Below are 21,124 nucleotides of genomic sequence, written 5' to 3' on the forward strand. Positions count from 1 at the left end.
CCCCGCTCACCGCAACTAGAGAAAGCCCGTGCACAGCGATGAAGACCCAAAGGAGCCCAAAATAAAATTAATTAATTAATTAAAAATCCTTGAATCTAATCAAGGGGGGTTGGGGGAGCAGGGGGATGGCTCTTCCTTAATCTGAATATAAAGTGAATATTAGCTAACAGTTTTGCATTAACGTTAAATCTCGGATATGAAAATAGTATTGAAGTCATGTAGGACAAAGTCTTTGATCCTAGGAGATACATGCCGAAGTATTTATGATAGATATCTGCAACTCAGTTTTAAAAGGAACAGAAAGAGAACAGTCCCAAACTCCCACCACAAGGTTCGCGCGTGCGCACAGCCCTCTTTCCGAGACACGATTTCGCGCAGCTGGAGAGTTAGATTAGGCGCCACGAGGCGGAAATACGTAACGGCGGTTTCCGGTGACCGCGTACGCATCCAAGGCAGCGGGATGGAGGAGGTGCCTCACGGTGAGCGCGCGGAGGGGGCGTGGGGGGCGAACCTGAAAGGACAGGAGCCACTCTAACTGTGACCTTGTCTCCGCGCAGACTGTCCGGGAGTCGGCAGCGCCCAAGCAGGTCGAGGGGCCTCATGTCAGGGGTGCCCCAACCAGGGACTCTGCGCTTCTGGAGCTGGTGCCGCTCCGGACCCGGGTGAGGAAGGGGCAAGGCTTCAACGGGAAGTGAGAAGCGCTGTCCTGGAAGAGGCGGGACGTGGGCGGGGTGTGGATGGTGTTGGGATAGGGGCCTTAAGGGTGAGGGGCAGGGGCCCAGAGGAGGCGGGTCGTGGAGTCGTCTTCAGGCTAAGGGGCGGGGCTTGAGGGATGAGTGACAGGAGCGGGGCCCAGAGGGGCAGGGCTTTTAAAAGGCTAGGAGAGGAGAAAATTGGCGGGGGTGGGGGCGGAGCCTGAACTTGTGACTGGCGTGGAGTCAAAAGGGGTCTCAGGAGGGGCGGGACCAGCTGTTTGAGTGACAGTAACTGGAAGTGGTTGGGAGGAGGCCGGCACCAGAGGGAATAGGGTATAAACTTTGAAGTCAGGGAGCTTAGGCTTAAATCCTAGCTCCTTCAGTTGTTTTCTTTGGACAAAATTTCCTTCCTTTTGAGGAGCGATTCTCCCATTAATTCAACAGAAGCATGTATTGATCACTTGCAGGCACAGTGCTTTGTGCTGGGGGATACAGCTATGAATGAGACAGATGAGGTGATTAAAAAGCCTTAACCTCTCTGAGCCTCCGTTTCCTCATCAAAAATGGGGGGAAAATAGTTACAGTGTTGTTTTAGGGATTTGAACTAGGATGAAATATTGAAAGCACAGTAAATGTGTAATAGTGATAGTTATCAGTGACAGGTAACTAAGTGCCTGCAATTTGTCAGTTTCTCTCTCTTGGCACTACTGACCCTCAGGATTGGATAATTCTTTGTGGTGGGGATGTCTGCCCTGTTTCTCTGCCCTGAACATTTAGCAGCATCCCTGGCCTCTACCCACTACATGCCAGCAACAGTCCTTCCTGTGACAACCAAAAATGTCCCGAGACATTGCCAGATGTCCCCTGGTGGGGTTTGCCCACAGATTGGGAATCATTGCTGTACTGAAAGCTCTTTTCTGGAACTGGGAATATAGTATGAACACTTCAGAGTCCCCCCCTTCATGGACTTTATATTCTAGTAGGGGAGACAAACAAGTAAACCGATAAATAAGGAAATGTCAGATGTACTCGTAGCCTTGGGTTTGGTTTTGTTTGGTTTTGGTTTGGGGTTTTTTGGTAGCACTTATTACTACCATTGATGAGGTGCTGTTTCACTCACAATCCCTTGAAATAGCCCAAGGACTTAGCTTCTTCCAGCCCATTGGAAGAGTGACATTCAGAGAGAGACAAATATCATATGATATCGCTTATATGTAGAATCTTAAAAAATGGTACAAATGAACTTAATTACAAAACAGAAATGGAGTCACAAATGAGAAATAGAGAAAACAAACTTATGGTTACCATGGGGGAAAGGAAGGGGAGGGATAAATTGGGAGATTGGGATTGACATATACACACTACTATATATAAAATAGATGACTAATAGGGACCCACTGTATAGCATAGAGAACTCTACTCAATACTCTGTAATGGCGTATGTGGGGAAAGAATCTAAAAAAGAGTGGATATATGTATAACTGATTCACTTTGCTGTACACCTGAAACACAACATTGTAAATCAACTATACTCCAATAAAAATTTTTTAAAAATAAAAAAAGATTGAGTCAGGGGCTTGGTCATCTGAATTGCTTTCTTTGCAGCCATAGAGGAAATCAAAGAAAAAATGAAGACCGTGAAACACAAGATCTTGGTGTTGTCTGGGAAAGGCGGCGTTGGGAAAAGCACATTCAGTGCCCATCTGGCCCACGGCCTAGCGGAAGATGAAAACACACAGGTGGGACCTTAAGGAAAAACTGGGAGAGGCTCATGTCTGAGGGCTCATGATGGCTCGTAGGGAGCTGATTCGTTAGTGTCAGTTTATCTGGCCTCTTTGGAATCTAGATCCCTGCAGAGAGAATGAGGAAATGCAAGGCAGTTGAGCAATGAAATGAATATTTCATTGGATTCTCTAGCCATGAACATAGCTAGCAGGTGTACATTTCTCTTGGCTTGCTGATTATTTATTATGTTAAGTTCAGGCTCTCTTCTTTTTATGAACCCCTTCTGCCTTTTTCTAGGTCAGGGGTCTACCAACGATAGCCTGTGGTCAAATCCAGCCCATCTCCTGTCTTTTTATGGCCTGTGAGCTATGAATGGTTTTTACATTTATAAATGGTTGCTTTTACAGTGTTACATTAGTACTTCTGAATCCTTGAATTTGCCCACAAAGCCTAAAATACTTTCCGTTTGGCCCTTGAAGAAAACGCTTGCCAACCCCTGCACTAAGCCATTCACTTACACCCGTGTACACAGAGGAGCTTGAAAACTCAAATTCCTCAGTACTGCTCTCAGGATTTCAGCTTTAATAAGAGGTGTGGTACGGTGAGGAAGAAAAAAATTACTTTTACCAAAAAGATCAAATGGAAATTTGCAGTACCTGTGATTTTAAAAATACAGGTTATTCATTGGGACTCATGATGGTTTTGCACTAATCTTAGGAAATGATCCCAATATTCACTTTGATTACAACTTTATACCTAATGAAACCATGAATGCTGCAAGGTTTGTTTGTTTGTTTTTAACACAGAACACGTTCCACCATTTGGTTTTGCCAAAACGAAATTATGTTCAAAATTCTAATTGAAAAAAATACATATATACATACCAGAACTGCTAGAGAAGCATCGGTGTCTCTTAGACGCCACTGCCCAACACGTTGAGCCCTGAAATTAGAGCCGTGGTGAGGACTTGTGTGTTGGTTCTGTGTGTGTACTGGGTGAGAGAGACCACCACACACTGTGTGGATCACCAACTCTGCTGTTTTTCTGTCAGAGCGCTGTTGGGGGCCTGCAGAGGAGTTCCATGTAACATGGAAACAATTTTATTGTGTTCACGTTGAAAGCCATTCCCAACCATTCCAGTTCTTTCCTTGGTCTTGGTGTGTGCCTTCTTTTCATACACTGATATATTTTTGAAAATTAGTTTGGTCTTTGTGCATTTCGAATGTTGAAATTTATTTTTATATAAATAAGGGCTAACTAACTTTCAGTTCACATTTCTTTTATAACTGGCAAATGACCTTTCACTTTTGTTTGGCTTTTTTTTTTTTAAAGATAGTGCTAATGGGGAGTGTAAAGGTATGTTTAATTTAATATTGACATTTCAAAACTGCCACATATTGTCAGTTATTTTTTTTAAACTCTAATAATTGGGTAAATTTCATACTTTCTACTTGTGTGAGATAAACCATTCTATTCTAGTATGAAATAGCACCCTAAATTCTTAATAAAATAAAGGCTTTATTTCCTCCACAAAAAACCCAGTAAAGGTTGCTACCGTGGGCAGGGAGATCAAGCCCACCATTCCAACCTGCCCTCAATATGCTTAAGCATGTGCGCACGCTCGCACACACACACAGTGGCCTCTCAGATACCCCCCCCCCCCCAACACATGCCTCTCAGATACCTCACCGAAGGCTCCAGGAATATATTTTTTGAAATCGTTGGGTTAAGAAAGTAGAGTTTAGTTCAGGGATCAGCAGACTTTTTTTTTTTTTTTTTTTTTTTTTGCGGTACGCGGGCCTCTCACTGTTGTGGCCTCTCCCGTTGTGAAGCACAGGCTCCGGACATGCAGGCTCAGTGGCCATGGCTCGCGGGCCCAGCCGCTCCGCGGCATGTGGGATCTTCCCGGACCGGGGCACGAACCCGTGTCCCCTGCATCGGCAGGCGGACTCTCAACCACTGCACCACCAGGGAAGCCCCAGCAGACTTTTTGTATAAAGAGCCAGATGGTAAATATTTTAGGCTTTGTAGGCTATACAGTTTCTGTAGCAACTATTCAGTTCTGCCCTTGAACATGAAAGCAGCCACAGACAACCTGTGAACAAATGAGTGTGGCTGTATTCTAATAAAACTTTGAATTTCATATAATTTGAATTTCATAACTTTCACACTGTCATGAAATAAATGTATTCTTTTGATTTTTTTCCCCCCCCAACTCTAAAAACGTAATATCCATTCTTAGCTATGGGCTGTACAGAAACAGGTGGCATTCTGGGTTTGGCCCCTGGGTTGTAGTTCGCCGGTCCCTGGTTTGGTTTGTAGCTCCAGAAGCACTAGTGCTGGCTGGGGAAGAACTTCTTTGGGGGAGGATTGAAATCTTGGGGAGGCCGTGGCCTTCTTGGGACAGTGCAGAGGCTGGACTAGGGGACCAGTAAAGCTTGGTGTTTCTCTCACTAGGGCTCTGAATCCTGCTTATAACTAATTTTTCTTCAGATCATTTTATGACGCGTGGAGCTGCTTTTATTGGCCTACATGACTGACGTGGGCTTCTCTGAAATCTTGTATCTGTTACCCAAGATGTGCTCTAGGCATCTGGGGAAAGGGAGAAGTGACTGGCAGGGGACAGCTGGGAAGGCTCATGGGAGAAGGCGGCCTTGGACTTTGATGGTGACTGATGGGATGTGGCGGGAGGAGGTGGAGGCAGAGGCGCAGAGCTGGGACCTCCGGGGCAGACAGGCAGGGCAGGCAGCGCTTTGCTGCTGCTGCAGCAGAGGGGCCGAGGGTGAGGCTCAGCCTGAGCCAGACCTGGGAGGCTTTAACACCCTGGGAAGATGTTCCAGCGGGAAAGAGGTATGGTTTGAGCGTTGCTATAGCAGTAGCCGAGTGTGTGATCGAGTGTCGTCAGAGGGTGACGGTAAAGCAGCGGGAGGTGTTGCTCTTGTCTCCATGAGAGGCCACAAGGACACAACCAGGGCAGTGCTGGAACCAACGGCAGGAACAAATGGAGCAGCAGTGCCTCCAATTCTTGGAGAAGAGGGAGGGTCAGAAGTCTAGCTGAGCGTTTGGGGGGCAGGAGAGTGGTGGCCAAGAACACAGGCTCTGGAGTCAGTCTGCCCATGATCACATCCCAGTGCCACCGATACCACTGCTGTGACCTTGGGCAGGTTATCAGACTGTCTCTGCCTCAGTTTTCTCATCTGTAAAATGGGACTCAGGACCGAGTGAGATGATGCACATAACTGTAAAATGCTTAACACGATGCCTGATGCATAGGAAGTGCTCAGTAAACATCCCTGATAGAATATGGGGTGGTGAAGACTATTTCTGCTTTGGTGATAATGAGTTTGTAGCCCACCCAGAGTCCAGTGCCAAGCAGGTTCAAACATACTTGCCCATGTGTTTTTCTGTTAGTCAACAATCTTTTGCCGTCTGACGGTCAAGTTTGTATTGGCCAGTTGGCCAGCCAAGAAATCTGTTTTCTGCGATGATCCATGTTACCCAGAATAATCTTTGCTTTCAGAAGCTGTCGGGTGTCTTCTAAACAGATGTCTGGAGATGTGCTTTAACCAGGCCAGCTACAAGGAACCACTTGTGAATAGACAGCTGTTTACATAGAATCACGCTTCCGTGTTGTTACATTCTGAAGTCCCACTGCGCACACGTTGAAACTTTGCAGTAGACTGAAGGGAAGCTCACCAGCTGTGTGGAAACATGGCTAGATGAGCTGCATTTTTTTCTTGCAGTGGTGCTTAAAAAAAAAAAGTCAGCACTTAAGAAAGTCTGTCTCCCCTCAGGCAGACCTACTGGTGACAGAAAACATCACTGTCTCCAAAGGGTGCCCGGCGTGGGCACAGAGTACACACTGGGTGTCTTGTTGACTAAAGTCAAGTAGCTCACACCCCTCCCTGCCCTAAATTCAGCAGGATGGTGAGGACTGCCCTGTCCTTTTCTGCCTGCTGCCTGGTGGCAGCTCATTACTGACTGCAAGCAAGGCTGTTCCATGATAGCACTTGGTCAGGCAGGTATCTGATGGTTTGCAGAGGGCCTTGAATCGCAGGGTAGCCCCTGACTAATCACAGGTGGGCCGGGGAATGTGCAGGTTGGGGTGAAGGGAGGAGGAGGAGCCTCTATGGTGCTGACCTGAGCTGTAAGACATCCAAGAATCACGTGCCTTCTTTCCACCGCAAGAATCAGCAGCTCCTGTCAGTTACCAGCTTATCATCCTGCCTTATGATCTGAAAGGCAAACTGTGTCATTAAAAGGTCCATGCTGTGTCATTAAAAGGTCCAGGCTGTAGTGTCTGAGGCCCTCTCAGGGGCTTGTAGACTCAAGGGCTGGAGGAGCCTAATGGTCTCCTGAAACACTGGTTTCGCAGGTCAGAAGCTCAGACAGATCGGGAAGGAGAAGCAGCTTGTGCGAGGTGACACGGCCTCAGAGTGCCAGGAGTTAGTACTGAGCCCGCTTCCCGTGACCTCTTCTTAAGTGGAAGTATGGGGCGCTGGATAGGGAACGCTGTGGATCCTGACAGCCCTGCAGCGCCCACTCCACCACTTTCTAGCTGGGAGAGGTGTGGCAAAGACTCCTCTTCCCATCAGTCTTCTAGCACCCTCCACAGACCCTGTGAGGATTAATGCAGGCATGTTTCTTCCAGCTGGGGTTCTCTGGTGTAACTGGGGCAGAAAGGGAATTAATTGGATGGATATGGGGGTAGCGGCAGGATCAGCAGACTGTCTGAAGGGGACAGGACACGGCCACTAGAGAGCTGGGTAGCAGGAGTGTATCACCGCAGAGTGAGTGCATGTGATCTCTTTCTTGTAGCATTTCACTCAAGATACCCACTTGGTTGTGGGGAAGAGGGGGTGTAATTCCTCAAAAGAAACTGATTAAACTGTTCCCAAAAGAGAGTGAGATTTTCTAGACCAAGTGGCTAGAAACTCGAGATAATTGATGAAAGTCTCCGTTAGGGTCATAGCGATGGTATAATTTCCCAAGTTGTGAGGCTCTGATGTAAAACGTCTGGATCATTAAACACACATCAGCCTGAAGCATCAAGAACGCCAAGGAAGTCAGGTCTTCAGGATGAGGTCTTCACCCTGATGGGTCTTCAGGGTGAGCGTTGTTCTGTTGCATTCTTCTTGAGGTCCAGCAGAGGGCGCTTGAGGCAAACGACTATCCAGTGTATGAAGGAACTGCTTTCCTGACCTGGTGTGAAGTCATGTGAGGATCATAGGAGGTTGTCCAGAGGATTGAAGAGGAAAGCAAGAAACTAATTTGGGGCAAGTTAAAAAGTTACCCAGAGGTGCTCTACTTTGGATCTAAGATGTGAGAGCTTTCAAGATGAACACGGCTCTGCTCTTTAGAAGGTTTCTGAAGGCTGTCTAAGACCTTTTCACGAATCAGATGGGCGTTTGGGGTAGAAGGAGTCATCCAAGGCTGCATGTATCACTAGCAAAGAACTTCTGTAGATTTCCTTATTTTCACTTTTATTTTTAGAAGTTGAGCCTAAGCCATCATTAACCTTCAGCATCACAGGAAAACAGGGCTTGGTCAGAGCTCAGCTAGAGGGTCCACTCTGGCCCTCCTTGCCAGGCCCCCGGGGTAGTGGGAAGAGCCCTGGTGTTGGAGTCCAGAGACCTCAGTTCATGTCCCAGCTCTGCTTCTTGCTCGTTGAACAAGTCTCTGGGCCTCTCTGAACCTCAGTTTCCTCTTCTGTAAAGCAGAGATAATGATCCCTAACACACAGACAGGTGCGTGCGTGTGTGTGCGCGCGCGCACACACACACACACACACACACACACACACACACAATACATGGTAAAGGCCACGTAAACAGTGGCTGTGCCTGAATCATCAAGCGACCTGATACCCTGGACCATAAGCTCAGCCTGAAAATAGGCCATACTGAGGGTGGCTGGGGTGCGGCAGGGGTGTGGGCGGAGCGCCGGAGGTGTTGGTGTACTTTGCAGGTTCTTGTTAGGAGTTTCGTCTGTGTCTCTGTGGCCCGGAAGATAAATGTAACTCTCCCTCGTGAGATTCCGCTCGGTCCAAGTTCAACCCAGTTTTTCTTCACCTTCTCCCCTCCCTCCTTTTCCTGGGACCCTGTCCCCTCCCGATTGTGCACATCTGGAGGGTTGTACATCTGCTTATATCACGTCTCCTCTTTTCCCCAGGTGGCTCTTCTAGACATTGATATATGCGGACCGTCAATTCCCAAGATCATGGGATTAGAAGGAGAACAGGTAATAGTGACAAGACAAAACGCAGGGAAGTATTTTCTTATGGTAAACTATAGCGCCAAGCTGCTAACCCTAAGCCAGGTCAGCGGAGCCCATGTATTTTTACCTGGACGTGATGAGATCAGGTAAATGTTCACTAGACCTCCTGTCTCCTTTTAACAACAGCCGTGAGTTTGGGGGCGGTGTGGATTGTATTTAAGTTCATCCAAACCTTCTGAGAATTATTAGTTTCAATGCCTTCTTAGAGGGGAAGGGAAACAATACGTCAAATGCAGAAGTCAGACGCAGAAACTTAGCCCTGGCTGGGAAAGCTAGACCAGGGTTGGCCAGGGTTCTGTACTCTGGGAGGGAATATCTCTGCTCCTGTGGTCACCAGAGGGGAAGTGAGACTGCGAGGCAGGCGAAGAATGTGGGCAGGGGTGGGGCAGCACGTGCCGCTCCCTCCCTTCTAGGTGGCACAGAGCCATCCAAGAAAGGGTTCCCCTGGCGGGTTCATTGAAGCCGGGCTGGAGGAGTAGGCTTTTCCTGGGGTGTTGGGATTGGTACATTCTTTACTGAAGCGCTGGGTGCTGAGGTTCAGAGGAGAACAAGGCAGATAAAGACCCTACCCTTGTGGGAGGGGCAGGTGATAATAGGACACTAAGCAGGGTAAGGGGACAGACACGGCAGGGCAGGGCGGCCAGAGGAGCTGTTCTTCGGGAGGGGGTGGTCAAGGGCACCCTGCTCAGAGAACCCAGAGAAGGGTGCGCTGGGATGGGGAGCATGTGCGTGCAGGAGCCCTGATGCAGGAGTGTCCTTGTGTCCCCAGCAAAGTGGCCCACAGGGATGGGGCAGAGGGTCGGGGTGGCAGAGAGTAGCCAGAGGCAGATGGAGCCAGTCCTCGGGGACTCTGCTCAGGGCTTGGGACTTGCTTGGGACAGCAGGAGTCACAGTTCTGACCACCTACCGATAAGCAGCAAGCTCTGGAGCACATGCCCCCCAGCACGAGGGTCCATTACCGTCAGTCACATGCATGTACTACTCACTGGGCCAGGACACAAGTAGTTATAAAAATTGAAAATTTTAAAGGGTGAGATAAAACAGAAGTTCTACTATTTTCTCCTCCTGTGCTATTGGATCATCGTGTTTACCCCTCTTTCAAAACCAGTGACTTAGAGAATTAGTATTAATAGGAATCAATGGGTTTTTTTTTTTTTAAGTATGACTTTAAAGCCGGTGACAAAGGACCCCATATTGTCTGATTGCAATTCTGTGAAATGTTGGCAGCAGGCACATCTGTAGACACAGCAGATCCGTGGTCACCTAGGACTGGGGGGAAGTGTGGGGATCGGGGGTGACCCTTAAGGGGTGCAGGGTATCTTCTCAGAGTAACAAAAGTGTTCTAATGTTGATTGTGGTGAGGGATGTACAATTCTGTGAATATCCTGAAGCCATTTAATTGTACGGTTTAAATGGGTGAGTTGTGTGGTATGTGAATTATATCTCAAAAGACTGTTTAAAAAAGTAAGAATTCATCAGGAAAAATGGGCTCTCTGTTTTGGGTCCATCGTTACTTGAACTGTAAATCTAAGATTGATATGTGGTTGGAAGTTGCGTAAGTTCCCGTTTCACAGTAAAGCGTCGATGCAGACTTGAACCCTGGCAGTTAGTGAACACCTACTGCGAGGAAAGGGTCTGGGTCTTAAAGTAGCCCGAGCTTCCCGCCGACAGCACTTCCCCAGTCGTTGTCCCCTGGGGGCAGCAGCTCAGCCCTGAAGTTCACACCACTGATGGGAGGGTTCTGTGTCTACTGTTTCACTAAAGGTCATCCCTCCACTCCTGGACTTGTACAGAGACTGCCTCGCTGCTCCACAGTTACGTGCATCTTCTTAGCAACCCCCAACTGATTTCTGTCACACTTTAAAAATATCCCAAATTATATTTGGACTCCAGTAACATCAGTCCCCTGACCAGATATCTAAGCAGTTTCCAAATAACCCAACCTGGGAGGGAAAAAGCAAATGAATTCTATCATCCATAACCCAGCCCCTGACCCCCCTCTGTTCACTCCCTATTAAGAATTTAGTGGTAGCATTTAAGACAATGAATTGTAATTTATAAAACTGCCTTCTTACTGCGTAAACTTTGTCTGCGAGAAAGAAAGTGTGACCAGGGCGTATAATTTCTCACAAATAAGTATGGGCTTCTGTTCCTGCAGGTTCACCAGAGTGGCTCGGGCTGGTCTCCAGTGGTGAGTGCTGACCCCCTCTTCTTCAGGATCTCTTGTCGTATGTGTACATAAAGGGTTGTAACTGTTTTATCGTCAACAGATATTTATTGAGGCACAGGGAATCCAATTCCAACCTGGGATTGGCACACTTTTTCTGTAAAGGCTCAGAGAGTAAATATTTCCAGTTTGGGGGCCATACAGTTGCCACCGTCATAGCTGGAAAATAGTGATAAGCAAATGAATGACTGTGGCCGTTTTCCAATAAAACTTTATACAAAACCAGAAGTGGGACCATAGTTTGCCAACCCAGGTTAAGATAGTAAAGGAGACGAGGTTTGTTTATTTCAGCTGAGTTCACTGTCATTGCCGCATAGGGCCGTATGGTGACTCTTTCAATGCCCCCAATATGGTAACCATTTTTTTAAAAGATTTTTTTTGAAAAAAAGAAAAAAAAAAGATTTAAGGATTCAAAGAGTGAATATACTCACAGATCACACAGTAATTTTGTCCCCCCAATTTTTTCAGCCAGAGCTCAGACAAAAGACATAGGGAAGTGCCTTGCACTGTGGTTTTAAGTAAAATGTTTCTTGCGTCATCCTTTCTAGTTCCTGGAAGACAACTTGGGGGTGATGTCGGTGGGTTTCTTGCTCAGCAGCCCCGATGATGCCGTCATCTGGAGGGGACCAAAGAAAAATGGTTTGCCACTCTGCTTTCTGTCTCTTATCACATCCTTCCAAGGGCAGAATTGCATCCTGCCCTGTCAGGATGGCCTCAGGCTCATCCTGCTGGGCTTCATAGAGTATTATTTTTATGCGTCTGGTTGCCTCTTCACTGGTTGAAGAGAGCCAACAGAAATACCAATTTTATTTAATAAAATGTTATAATTTTAAAAATCTATTAGGGGGGCTTCCCTGGTGGCACAGTGGTTGAGAATCTGCCTGCCGATGCAGGGGATACGGGTTCGTGCCCCGGTCCGGGAAGATCCCACATGCCGCGGAGCGGCTGGGCCCGTGAGCCATGGCCGCTGAGCCTGCGCATCCGGAGCCTGTGCCCCGCAACGGGAGAGGCCACAACAGTGAGAGGCCCACATACCACACACACACACACACAAAATCTATTAGGGGTTTTTCTTTCCTGAAAATCTCCCTAACCCTGAAATTATTCCTAAGGTGGTTTGTGTTCTTATTTGTGTCAAAGAGAGAAGTAAGTGAGGTGAAATCAGTAGCAAGTTGACTAGGCACGGAGGCTGCAGGTAATGATGCGAAAGTGCCCATCTGGGCGAGGTTCCTCAGCCTCGGTGCTGTTGCGTTCTGAGCCAGATAATTCGTTGTTTGGAGCGGGTGGGCTGTCCTCCACATCACAGGGGCTTAACAGTACCCTGGCCTCTGTGCACCAGAGGCGAGTAGAACTCCCACCCTAGTCATTGACAAGCAGACGTGTCCCCAGACGTTGCCGAACACCACTGATTGAGAGCACGGGTGATCCATATGTAAAGGTCACGAGCTGTGCTTCTGTAAAGAGAGTCAGAAGGATGGGAGAGAGGAGGCATCCCCGCGGCTTCTCCTTGCAGGCATGATCAAGCAGTTCCTCCGAGACGTGGACTGGGGCGAGGTGGACTACCTCATTGTGGACACCCCACCCGGGACGTCGGACGAACACCTCTCGGCCGCGCAGTACCTGGCCGCAGCGCACATCGATGGGGCGGTGATCATCACCACACCGCAGGTGAGCCAGGGCCCCCCACCCCGAGGGTCTCTTTCTCCAACAGCCCAAGACCCTGGGCTCTGCAGCACACCCTGACTGGGATCTGCAGAAACCTTACGTTTATCTTCGGTCCAGCCACTGTCAGCGGACAGGGAGGCATTAGGTGGCTGGGGGGGGTGGGGGGGAGGAGGCCAGGTGCACCTGGCCTGAGGATGGCGCTGGAGAGAAGACAATTTGTTGTTAGGAATGTTTCCTACTGAATTTTTAAAGAGAGGCTGGGGCCCACCCTTAGACCATCAGTGCTCTCAAGAGTAGGTCCCAAAGAAATGACCTATGAGAACAGTGGAGTGGGGACATCCGCTCTGATGCGGGTGCTGACAGTGGGCAGGGCTTTCCACGTGAGGCAGGGTCACATGGGAACTCTGTGCTTTCTATGAACCTAAAACCGCTCTAAAAGTCAAGTCTAAAGCAACAGCAACAATCGAGTCGACACAAGGATGGCCTCTCCGATACCATATTTACTGTGAAAGGAAAGAGAGTCCCCTTGGGTTCAGGAGGAGGGGAGCAGACCAAGCAGATGCCGGCCCTTCTCCAGGAAGCCTGGGGGGACGCCCCATGTTTGTGCACCTCTATATGTAACTTCTGTAGAAAACGTGACTTCAGGCTGGGGACGCCCACTTTCTTGGAGCCCTGCACATCCAGCAGCTGGCTTTCTTTAGGGGTCATTTTTCTTTTTTTTTTCTTTTTTCTTTTGTGAGAACTGCATTTAAAAAAATTAATTTATTTTAACATCTTTATTGGAGTATAATTGCTTTACAGTGGTGTATTAGTTTCTGGGGGGTCATTTTTGACAAAGCAGGGCTTGTAGAGGATACCAGGGAGAGAACCACAGCTGCACTGAGGTGAGACGCTTAGTAACAGCCAGTTTACTTTCTAGCTAAGTGCCCTTCTGTCTGTACCCCAGCCTCAAAGGGCTTGAGGGCCTCAGAAGAATAGAGGACTCAAAGCCAGGACCCTTTGGAGACCTGTGACCGTTAAAGCCACAGATGTTCAGGAGTAGCCGTATTTGACAGCACATGACCCTTGGACATGTGTCTGCAATAAAATTAAATGGGGGACTGGGGTGGGTACTAAGCCCTGATTATCCACAGTCCTCACGCTGTAACATACACATTCAGAGTCCAGAAGTGAATTTGAAGGGATCCAAACCTGGTAATAGTCCCTATTTTCTTTTTATGCATAAAGTTGTTTGGGTTCATGATAACCAGGATCAGAGGTTGGTGTACTTTTTCTGTGAAGGACTAGAGAGTAACTGTTTCGGGCTTTTCAGGTCACACGGTCTCTGTCACGGCCCTTTAGCTGTACCATTGTGGGGCAAAAGCGGCCCGAGATACTGTGCAGAAGAGTGGGCCAGGCTGTGTTCCAGAAGAACTTTATTTATGAAAATAGGCAGCCAGACGAGCCCACAGGCTGCCCCTGACCTGGAAAGCTGTGTCCACTCGGGCTCAGCCTAGTACATTGACGGGAAAGTGGAACACGGAGGTGTGTTAAAGGGTCACTTTCCTGTAGATTCTTTGTACATTGGACGTTTGCCTGTTCAGGTTTATCCTTTGAGGTTTGTGGGAAGTAAGTAGCACCTGGAACAGGGCTCACGTGGTCGGCACGAAACAAATACGGAACACAGGGCACGGTCTCTAATGCTTCGTGGTGGTGATGCCACGGCCCTGCAGCCATCCCTCCACCACGCGAATGTTCTCTTTTTATGCTTGGACTTTGACATAACTGGACTTCTTGAACCTTGACAGGAGGTGTCGCTCCAGGACGTCCGGAAAGAGATCAACTTCTGCCACAAGGTGAAGCTGCCCATCATCGGGGTGGTGGAGAACATGAGTGGCTTCATCTGCCCCAAGTGCCAGGTGAGAGTACGTCTAACCAGGTCCCGTCCTCCATGCCTGAGGAAATCGTAGGGGTGGATCTCTGGGAAACCGTTTCTATTTTCCCCATCGTTTCTGGAAGTGGAATCAGTTAAAACCCTCTGTTGCTGATTTAATGAAAATTCTTTTCACATTCAAAATAGCCTTTTTTTTTTTTTTTTTTTTTTTTTTTTTTTTTTTTTGCGGTACGCGGGCCTCTGACTGTTGTGGCCTCTCTCGTTGCGGAGCACAGGCTCCGGACGCGCAGGCTCAGCGGCCGTGGCTCACGGACCGGGGCACGTGTCCCCTGCATCGGTAGGTGGACTCTCAACCACTGCGCCACCAGGGAAGCCCCCCAAATAGCCATCTTTTAAAGCTGCTTTAAAATGTGGTCCATTCGTATGATTCTAAAACAAAATCAGGATTCCTCTCCCTTTAATTTGCCTCCCAGAAGGAGTCTCAGATATTCCCGCCGACGACTGGGGGTGCGGAGGTCATGTGCCAGGGCCTGAAGGTCCCGCTTCTCGGCAAAGTGCCTCTGGATCCACGCATAGGTGGGTGAGTCCCCGGTGGAGCCGGCATGCCCTCCAGCTGAGAGGAGCAGTGAGACACGTGGCGGCGTGTAGCCGAGGGAGCAGGAGAACTTTGGGGAGGCGGGAGGGGCCTGCAAGAGGAGAGGAGAGGCTGGTCAGGGAGACACCGGGTGCAGGGGGGCTGGAGGCAAGGAAGTCACTAAGGGGAGGGGCCAGGCCGGGGGTGACCTGGGGAGGCAGCAAGGGGCGTGCCTTGGAGTCGTCTCTTACACGGGAATTGGGTTCTGAGTGAAAGTCGGGTACAGAATTAGCCTTGAAAACTGCCGAGGAAGGGGCCCCGCATGTCAGGTCTACAGGGGAGCCTGGCGCAGCCCTCCTCACACCCGGCTTCTCTCGGTGAGCGTGAGGGGAAGTCACTGGCCTGCCTCCAGGGGTCACACTCCTCTCTGAGTACCAGAGTCCTCCGGGGACCGCACTTCCACCCCACGCTCACTCTGGGGCATCGGCTCGCTGAGTGGAGCCGTGAGGACACCCACCACCAGATTTGTTTCCCCACAGTAGCAGGAGTTGACCTTGCTGAAGTTAGGTGTGACCACCCCCATGAGGAAGTGGGACGGTTAGGTTACGCAGTGGTGCCCGGGCCTGAGGGGTTTCGGGCCCCAGTTGTTAGGAAGTGAGAGCCTTGGGAGCGTGGGCGCCGTGTGCACCTAGAGGCCGAGGCCGTGGTGGCTGCGCTGGCAGGAGAATGGGGAGGAGGTTAGGGCTGGTCTGGGGCCTGGGCATTGCCAGGGAGAGGGGGACACAGGGAAAGTGCCAGGATTTGAGAGGTGTCACAGACGTCCGTGCTGCCCAGTGTGAGCCACCATGGCCCCTGGGGACAGCACCCAGAACCGGCGAGCGCGGGAGGAGCCATCGAGGGACTGCCAGCTCCCTCCTGGTGCTGTGTGGAGGCGGGCGAGGCCTTGGCTTGGTCATCGGGCTGGGGAGAGAGGTCAGGAGTGGAGGGGGACGTGCCCATGACGGGGGGTGGGAGGTGCAGAGAGGACGGGCCGAGAACGCAGCTTGGAGGAGGCCTGCCTTGAGGAGGTGGACGGGAAGAGCCCCAGAGAAGCCCTGGGGACCCGGAGGGCAGCTCCGGAGATCGCACCTCACTTGCTTCCACGCCCAGCAGCACTTCTGGTATGTGGTTTCCCCGAGAAACAGAACTCAGCTGCTTTTCCAACCTTCCCCGCTGCTGTAAACTGTCTTCGCATTGACCGGAGCTTCCCTCTGGGCCCTAGGAGCAGGTACCTCCCCTCTAAGGCCTCTGGAGGCGGGCGGCCCACGTGAACTTGTGGGGCACGGTGAGCGGCAGCAGCCTGAGAAGTCGCCGCCCTCCGCTCCGGGCTGTGCTGCCGCCTTAGTCCCGAGAGCAGCTTGCAGGAGAGGTGGCCTGTTGCAGCCTCTGATTCAGTGCCGTCTAGTGGGCACAGTCCTGCGCGACAAGGTACATGTCCCCAGACCTCACCTCTGGTTGTAGCCGCAGAGAGCTGGGCCAGCATCAGAAAGGACAGGCGGTTAATGCCGTGACGCGCTGCGGCGAGGCGGGCAGGGCCAAGTGAGGTCACTGTGACCTTCCGGAGCCGCTCTTGTCCAGTGAGGGAACAGCCACGTTACCAGGAACAGACAAGAGGCCGTGAAGGACGCACTCAGCCCCTGTGGGAACGTGCGGCACAGGAGCGGCCGGGCTCTGGGGCCGTGATCCTCGGCCTCCCCAGCCCCGCACGCCTGAGGGTCACGCGGAAGCACCTCTGGGGCCAGGAGCCCTGGCCTAGATCCGCACTGTCCCAGTGCTGGCTGCGGGCTCCGGCAGGTCCTTGCCAGGCGCTGAACCTCAGGCCGTACCTGCGAGGTGGGGACGGTGATGGAGCCACTGCCGGGGGCTGCACGGATGGAAGGAGGGCCACGAGGGGAGCCTTGGACAGGGCAGTGCCCGAGGGGTGCCGCCTGCAGGCGACAGGCAGGAGAGGGGGAGGTTTGTGGAGATGGGGAACCGACCAGTGCGCATTTGTAAGGGGACATGCAGGTCCTCTGGGGAAGGGAGGACGAGGAGTGAGAGGACGCTGGATGAAAATCAGAAGGAAGTGGCCCCACGAGCCTGTTGTGGGACCTGTGACTTCCCAGACCCGGTCCAGCGACCGTGAACTCAGAGGCTTCCCTAGCTGCTTCTGCCACAGTTCATGGTTCCCGGGCCACAGGGGGGCCCACTCTGCCCCCCGTCTCGGGTGTCCCTGTCCCACCGGGCAACATGCTGGGGAGCTGAGGCGACCACTGCTCCACGGTTGGCCTGGCCAGGATCCCCCCAGGAGGCTGGGGAGCGGCTGTGGGTCGTGGAACCACTGACCCTGCTTCTCCAGCAGAGGGGGGCAGGGGCAGAGGAGCTGGCAGCGGGGTCTACCCAGGAGCAGACGGGAGGGGAGCGCGCCGCCTGCCCCAGGTCCTGCCCCGTGCTCACCTGGATGCGAGACCACCTGTGTGTCCCAAGGAGGCACTGCATACACAGAGCAGATGGATTGATGCCAACCTGGAGTGACCTTCAAGATACAATTACACATGGAGAAAGCAATGGGCAGAATATGTGTATCATACAATCCCAAGCATTTTTTAAAAATATGTGTGTATATGTATATATGTGCCACATATATATGCATATATTTCTAGAAGGATACTTGAAACACTGGTAGCCTCCTTTGAACTCATTCTTCATGGTATAACCTTTTGTATTCCATACTCTTACCGTGTGCCTTCATTATCTTTTTACTGAAAGAACGAATTGGTCTTTTAAATGCAGGTTCCTGGGCCTTCCTGGGAGCTGCTGTATCTGATCCTAATGGGGGCCCCGGAACCTGCATTTGCTGCACATGACCCAGATGACTCGCAGGCACACACACTAAACACCATCGGCCAGGTACAGGTCAGAGCTGTGAGGAAACGCTAGCCAGGGTCCCTGCTGGATGGAGTGGGGGAAGGTGAGGTCCTCGAGACCCCGACATTCTGTCTCAGCTTTGATCTTCATTACAAGTGAGGTGGGCTCAGTCTTCAGTGTCACGGGCACAGAAAGAGCCCCAGGTTCACATCACCACTGTGCTTTCTTCATGGATTTTCTTTCCTTTGTTTCTTTAAGGTAAGAGTTGCGACAAAGGACAGTCTTTTTTGGTTGAAGCACCGGATTCACCAGCCACTTTAGCCTACAGAAGTATAATTCAGAGTAAGTGTTTAAGTGAATCTTGTGAATCCAGATGGCACAGGGCCAGGAAGTGACATAAATGAGCAGAGTGGGCTGCGTGTGAGAAGGTCCCATTCAGGATCATAAATGGTCACTGCAGCCATAAGTGGCCACACAGCTTTGGTGGGGACACTGGGGTAGTGAGGTCTGGGATGACCCCGTCAGCCCAGGAAGCTTGAAAAATCTTCCAGTACATCAGTGTTGTGAACTAAGTCATAGTTTAAAAAACACGGTGAAGTTTATGGTATAGGAAATACACCTCAATAAAGCTATAAAAAGAAATTAAGAAGAAAAAAAAGCACAGTGAGCCAAACCAAACCTATGTGCAGGCCTGATTCAGTCAACAACAGGTAGCTGTCAGAGGCGTTGAATTTAAGGCAGAGGTGTCGTCAGTAGTTAAAGCTTTAGGCTCCCGGTTTGTGGCTGACTTCTTTTGACCTAGTGCAATGGTGTTGAGGGTAAATCACATCATTTCCAGGATTCCTGATCTGTAGGATGGGCCAGTGTGAGGCCTCCCGCCGTGGTTATAACCACAGGTGGGCAGTGGGCAGTACTGGGCTCACTTTCAGAGATTCAGGGCATCCGCTGAAATGGGACTATTGGGAGAATTAGGCCACCTGGGGACTCCACCCCATCTAGACGCAGCCTCACCAGCACAGGGTAGGGCCACCAAGAGCCACCACTGCTTCCTCGCCTGCCGTCTTGTTTTCCAGGAATCCAGGAGTTCTGTAGTCTGCGTCAGCCAAAAGGGGAGAACCTCATCGGCTCCTGAAACAGGAGGACGTTAGGAACACAAGCAGCACATCCCATCACACCTGACCAGCTGGGTGACAGAGCAGGGGTCACAGGCAGAGAGGGACCAGCCCCAGGCATGGTGTGAAGTCACTTTTTCAGAGACACTTTAATCATCTAACATTTGTACACTTTTCTTTAGAACATATGTAAAGGGCATTCTTTACAGGTGTGCCGTTTTAAAAATAAAAACATCTCCTCAAACCTCTGCCCCAAGGCCTGCTTCATGTAAAAAACCAGCGGCTTGTGGGTCACAGAATTTTCTTCTCTGTCGGAAGCTGTTCCATTACAGAACCTCTCACTTGAGCCTTCGCTGCCTTGGAAAATAAGCCTGAAAAAGAACCAAAGGGACAAAGTGGTGAATGTGTGGCTTTGCTGCAGATATACAGTCACGGTTTCAGACAGCATAGTGCAAACGCTGTTCCTCAGGTGGAGAAAAATTTAAAGCAGTGATTGATAGATCCTCCTGCTGGGGCTTGTCCTGAGGTCAGTGCACACCACGTGGCTGGGCGTAGTCAAAAAACCCTCGAATCACCCACATGAGAATAGATTTGGGGGTCAGTGTCAACACCCTGTATAGGAATGTGTGTTCACTATATCCAGCAATTTCCAGTGTCAGACAACTTACAGGGTTTTTTAACATTACATAAAAAGGAGAGAGATGCAAACTCCAAGAAGCTCCTTATTGCCATGAGATGCGAACTGAGAGCAGCCGAGGGAAGAGTAAATTCCCAGCTTCCACCTTACTCCAGGCATGGAAGTAGAGGGGGGAAGTCCCCTTGTTCTTTCCCTCCCCTTCACTCGTCGCCCACCCTGCTTGCCTACATAGGGTCAAACCTGCACCTGTTCAAGGTGAGGAAGGTGGGACCCCTCTAAAGGGCCCACCCAGACCACAGGCCCAGCTGAGCCCAGGGGAGCTGCGCTTCCTCGGGAGCCCCCGGCCCCGCACCATCCAGGCCGCCACCTCCATCCCACCTCTTACCTAATACTTGTGAATCTCCAGCCCCTCAAGGCCAGGCTTCTGGAAGTCTCTTGGACAGGCCTGCAAGGGGAAGAGGCTGCCCTGGCTTTCTGGCTCACATGTGTGTGGCCTGATCCTGCTGATCCAAGGCCAGAGCAAACCCACAGTGAACTGAAAGCCTGTAGGGCTGGTTGCTCAAGGTCTTGGTGTGAAGCTGCACTGTTCACATTTAAGATGGTTCAGACCATTTCAGGAAGAGCCTGGTCAAATTTAGAAGATCTGTTTCTCTCCTAGAACTAAGGCTAGGTTTAAAATAAAAAATACGTTATGGTTCTTAATTCTGTCGTTTAAAAAAAATCACTCAAAACCGACAATGGCAGTCACAAAAAGACAAGCGCTATATGATTCCACTTACGTGAGGTCCCTAGAGTCATCAGATGCATGGGGACAGGAAGTAGGTGGTTAACAGGAGCTTGCTGGTGCAGGGGAGGGTGGGGAATGGGGAGTTAAACATTCAGTGGGTACAGAGTTTCGGTTTGTGAAGATCAGAGTTGTGGTGACATGATGATGTGGATATACTGAACTGTACACTTTTTTTTAAAGGACTCTGCCATCTTTTTTTTTTTGGCTGCATTGGGTCTTTGTTGCTGCGCACAGGTTTTCTCTAGTGGTGGCGAGCGGGGGCTACTCTTAATTGCAGCGCACAGGCTTCTCATTGCGGTGGCTTCTCTTGTTGCAAAGCACAAGCTCTAGGCATGCGGGCTTCAGTAGTTGTGGCTCGCGGGCTCTAGAGTGCAGGCTCAGTAGTTGTGGCGCACAGGCTTAGTTGCTCCGCGGCATGTGGGATCTTCCCGGACCAGGGCTCAAACCCGTGTCCCCTGCATTGGCAGGCAGATTCTTAACCACTGCGCCACCAGGGAAGCCCTGAACTGTACACTTAAAAATGGTTAAAAGGGTAAATTTTGTTGGGTATATTTTAACCACACACACAAAAAAGCAACTAACCATGGAGGCCTGGTGATACGGAAAACATCAAAACCTGCCATTGCCAACAGGCCTCCTTGACTTTTAAGTGTCTGGAGATCAGGGG

The 21,124-nt window shown here is 50.4% G+C and overlaps 2 protein-coding genes across 10 annotated transcripts in view; one reads left to right on the plus strand and one right to left on the minus strand.

Moving 5' to 3' along the window:
- Positions 1–387: 387 nt before the first annotated feature.
- On the plus strand, positions 388–19,277 carry NUBP1 (NUBP iron-sulfur cluster assembly factor 1, cytosolic). 4 transcript variants are annotated; one of them, XM_059036142.2, is made up of 11 exons: positions 388–479; positions 558–662; positions 2,301–2,434; positions 8,592–8,660; positions 10,855–10,887; positions 11,472–11,562; positions 12,437–12,591; positions 14,376–14,486; positions 14,935–15,037; positions 18,180–18,263; positions 18,995–19,277. In XM_059036142.2, exons 1-11 carry the CDS (start codon positions 461–463, stop codon positions 19,051–19,053), a joined length of 963 nt encoding a protein of 320 aa, XP_058892125.1. In that variant the 5' UTR covers positions 388–460; the 3' UTR covers positions 19,054–19,277. The 4 variants fall into 4 exon arrangements, 3 of the variants coding, with proteins under 3 accessions (XP_058892125.1, XP_058892126.1, XP_066870137.1); XM_059036143.2 differs by having other exon boundaries at positions 14,938–15,037; XR_010836639.1 differs by lacking the exons at positions 18,180–18,263; positions 18,995–19,277 and adding an exon at positions 16,297–16,502 and having other exon boundaries at positions 14,935–16,195.
- The window catches only part of TVP23A (trans-golgi network vesicle protein 23 homolog A), a 40,379-nt gene continuing 32,604 nt past the window's right edge, over positions 13,350–21,124 (minus strand). The window contains exons 7-13 of one of the 6 annotated variants that reach the window (XR_010836643.1): positions 20,056–20,115; positions 19,279–19,404; positions 18,933–19,049; positions 17,511–17,589; positions 16,805–16,900; positions 16,164–16,711; positions 14,687–15,147 (exon numbers count right to left, since the gene is read on the minus strand). Coding sequence is in view for 1 of the 6 variants with exons in the window: in XM_059036147.2 (XP_058892130.2) it covers positions 20,056–20,115 (60 nt within the window). In the remaining 5 variants the exon portion in view is untranslated. Of the gene's footprint in view, positions 15,148–16,163; positions 17,003–17,510; positions 17,590–18,932; positions 19,050–19,153; positions 19,405–20,055; positions 20,913–21,124 lie in introns of those variants that run through there. The other 5 variants (XR_010836641.1, XR_010836642.1, XR_010836640.1 and 2 more) reach the window with 5 other exon arrangements.

Source organism: Kogia breviceps, chromosome 14 (genome assembly GCF_026419965.1).
Source record: "Kogia breviceps isolate mKogBre1 chromosome 14, mKogBre1 haplotype 1, whole genome shotgun sequence".
NCBI classification, from domain to species: domain Eukaryota; kingdom Metazoa; phylum Chordata; class Mammalia; order Artiodactyla; family Physeteridae; genus Kogia; species Kogia breviceps.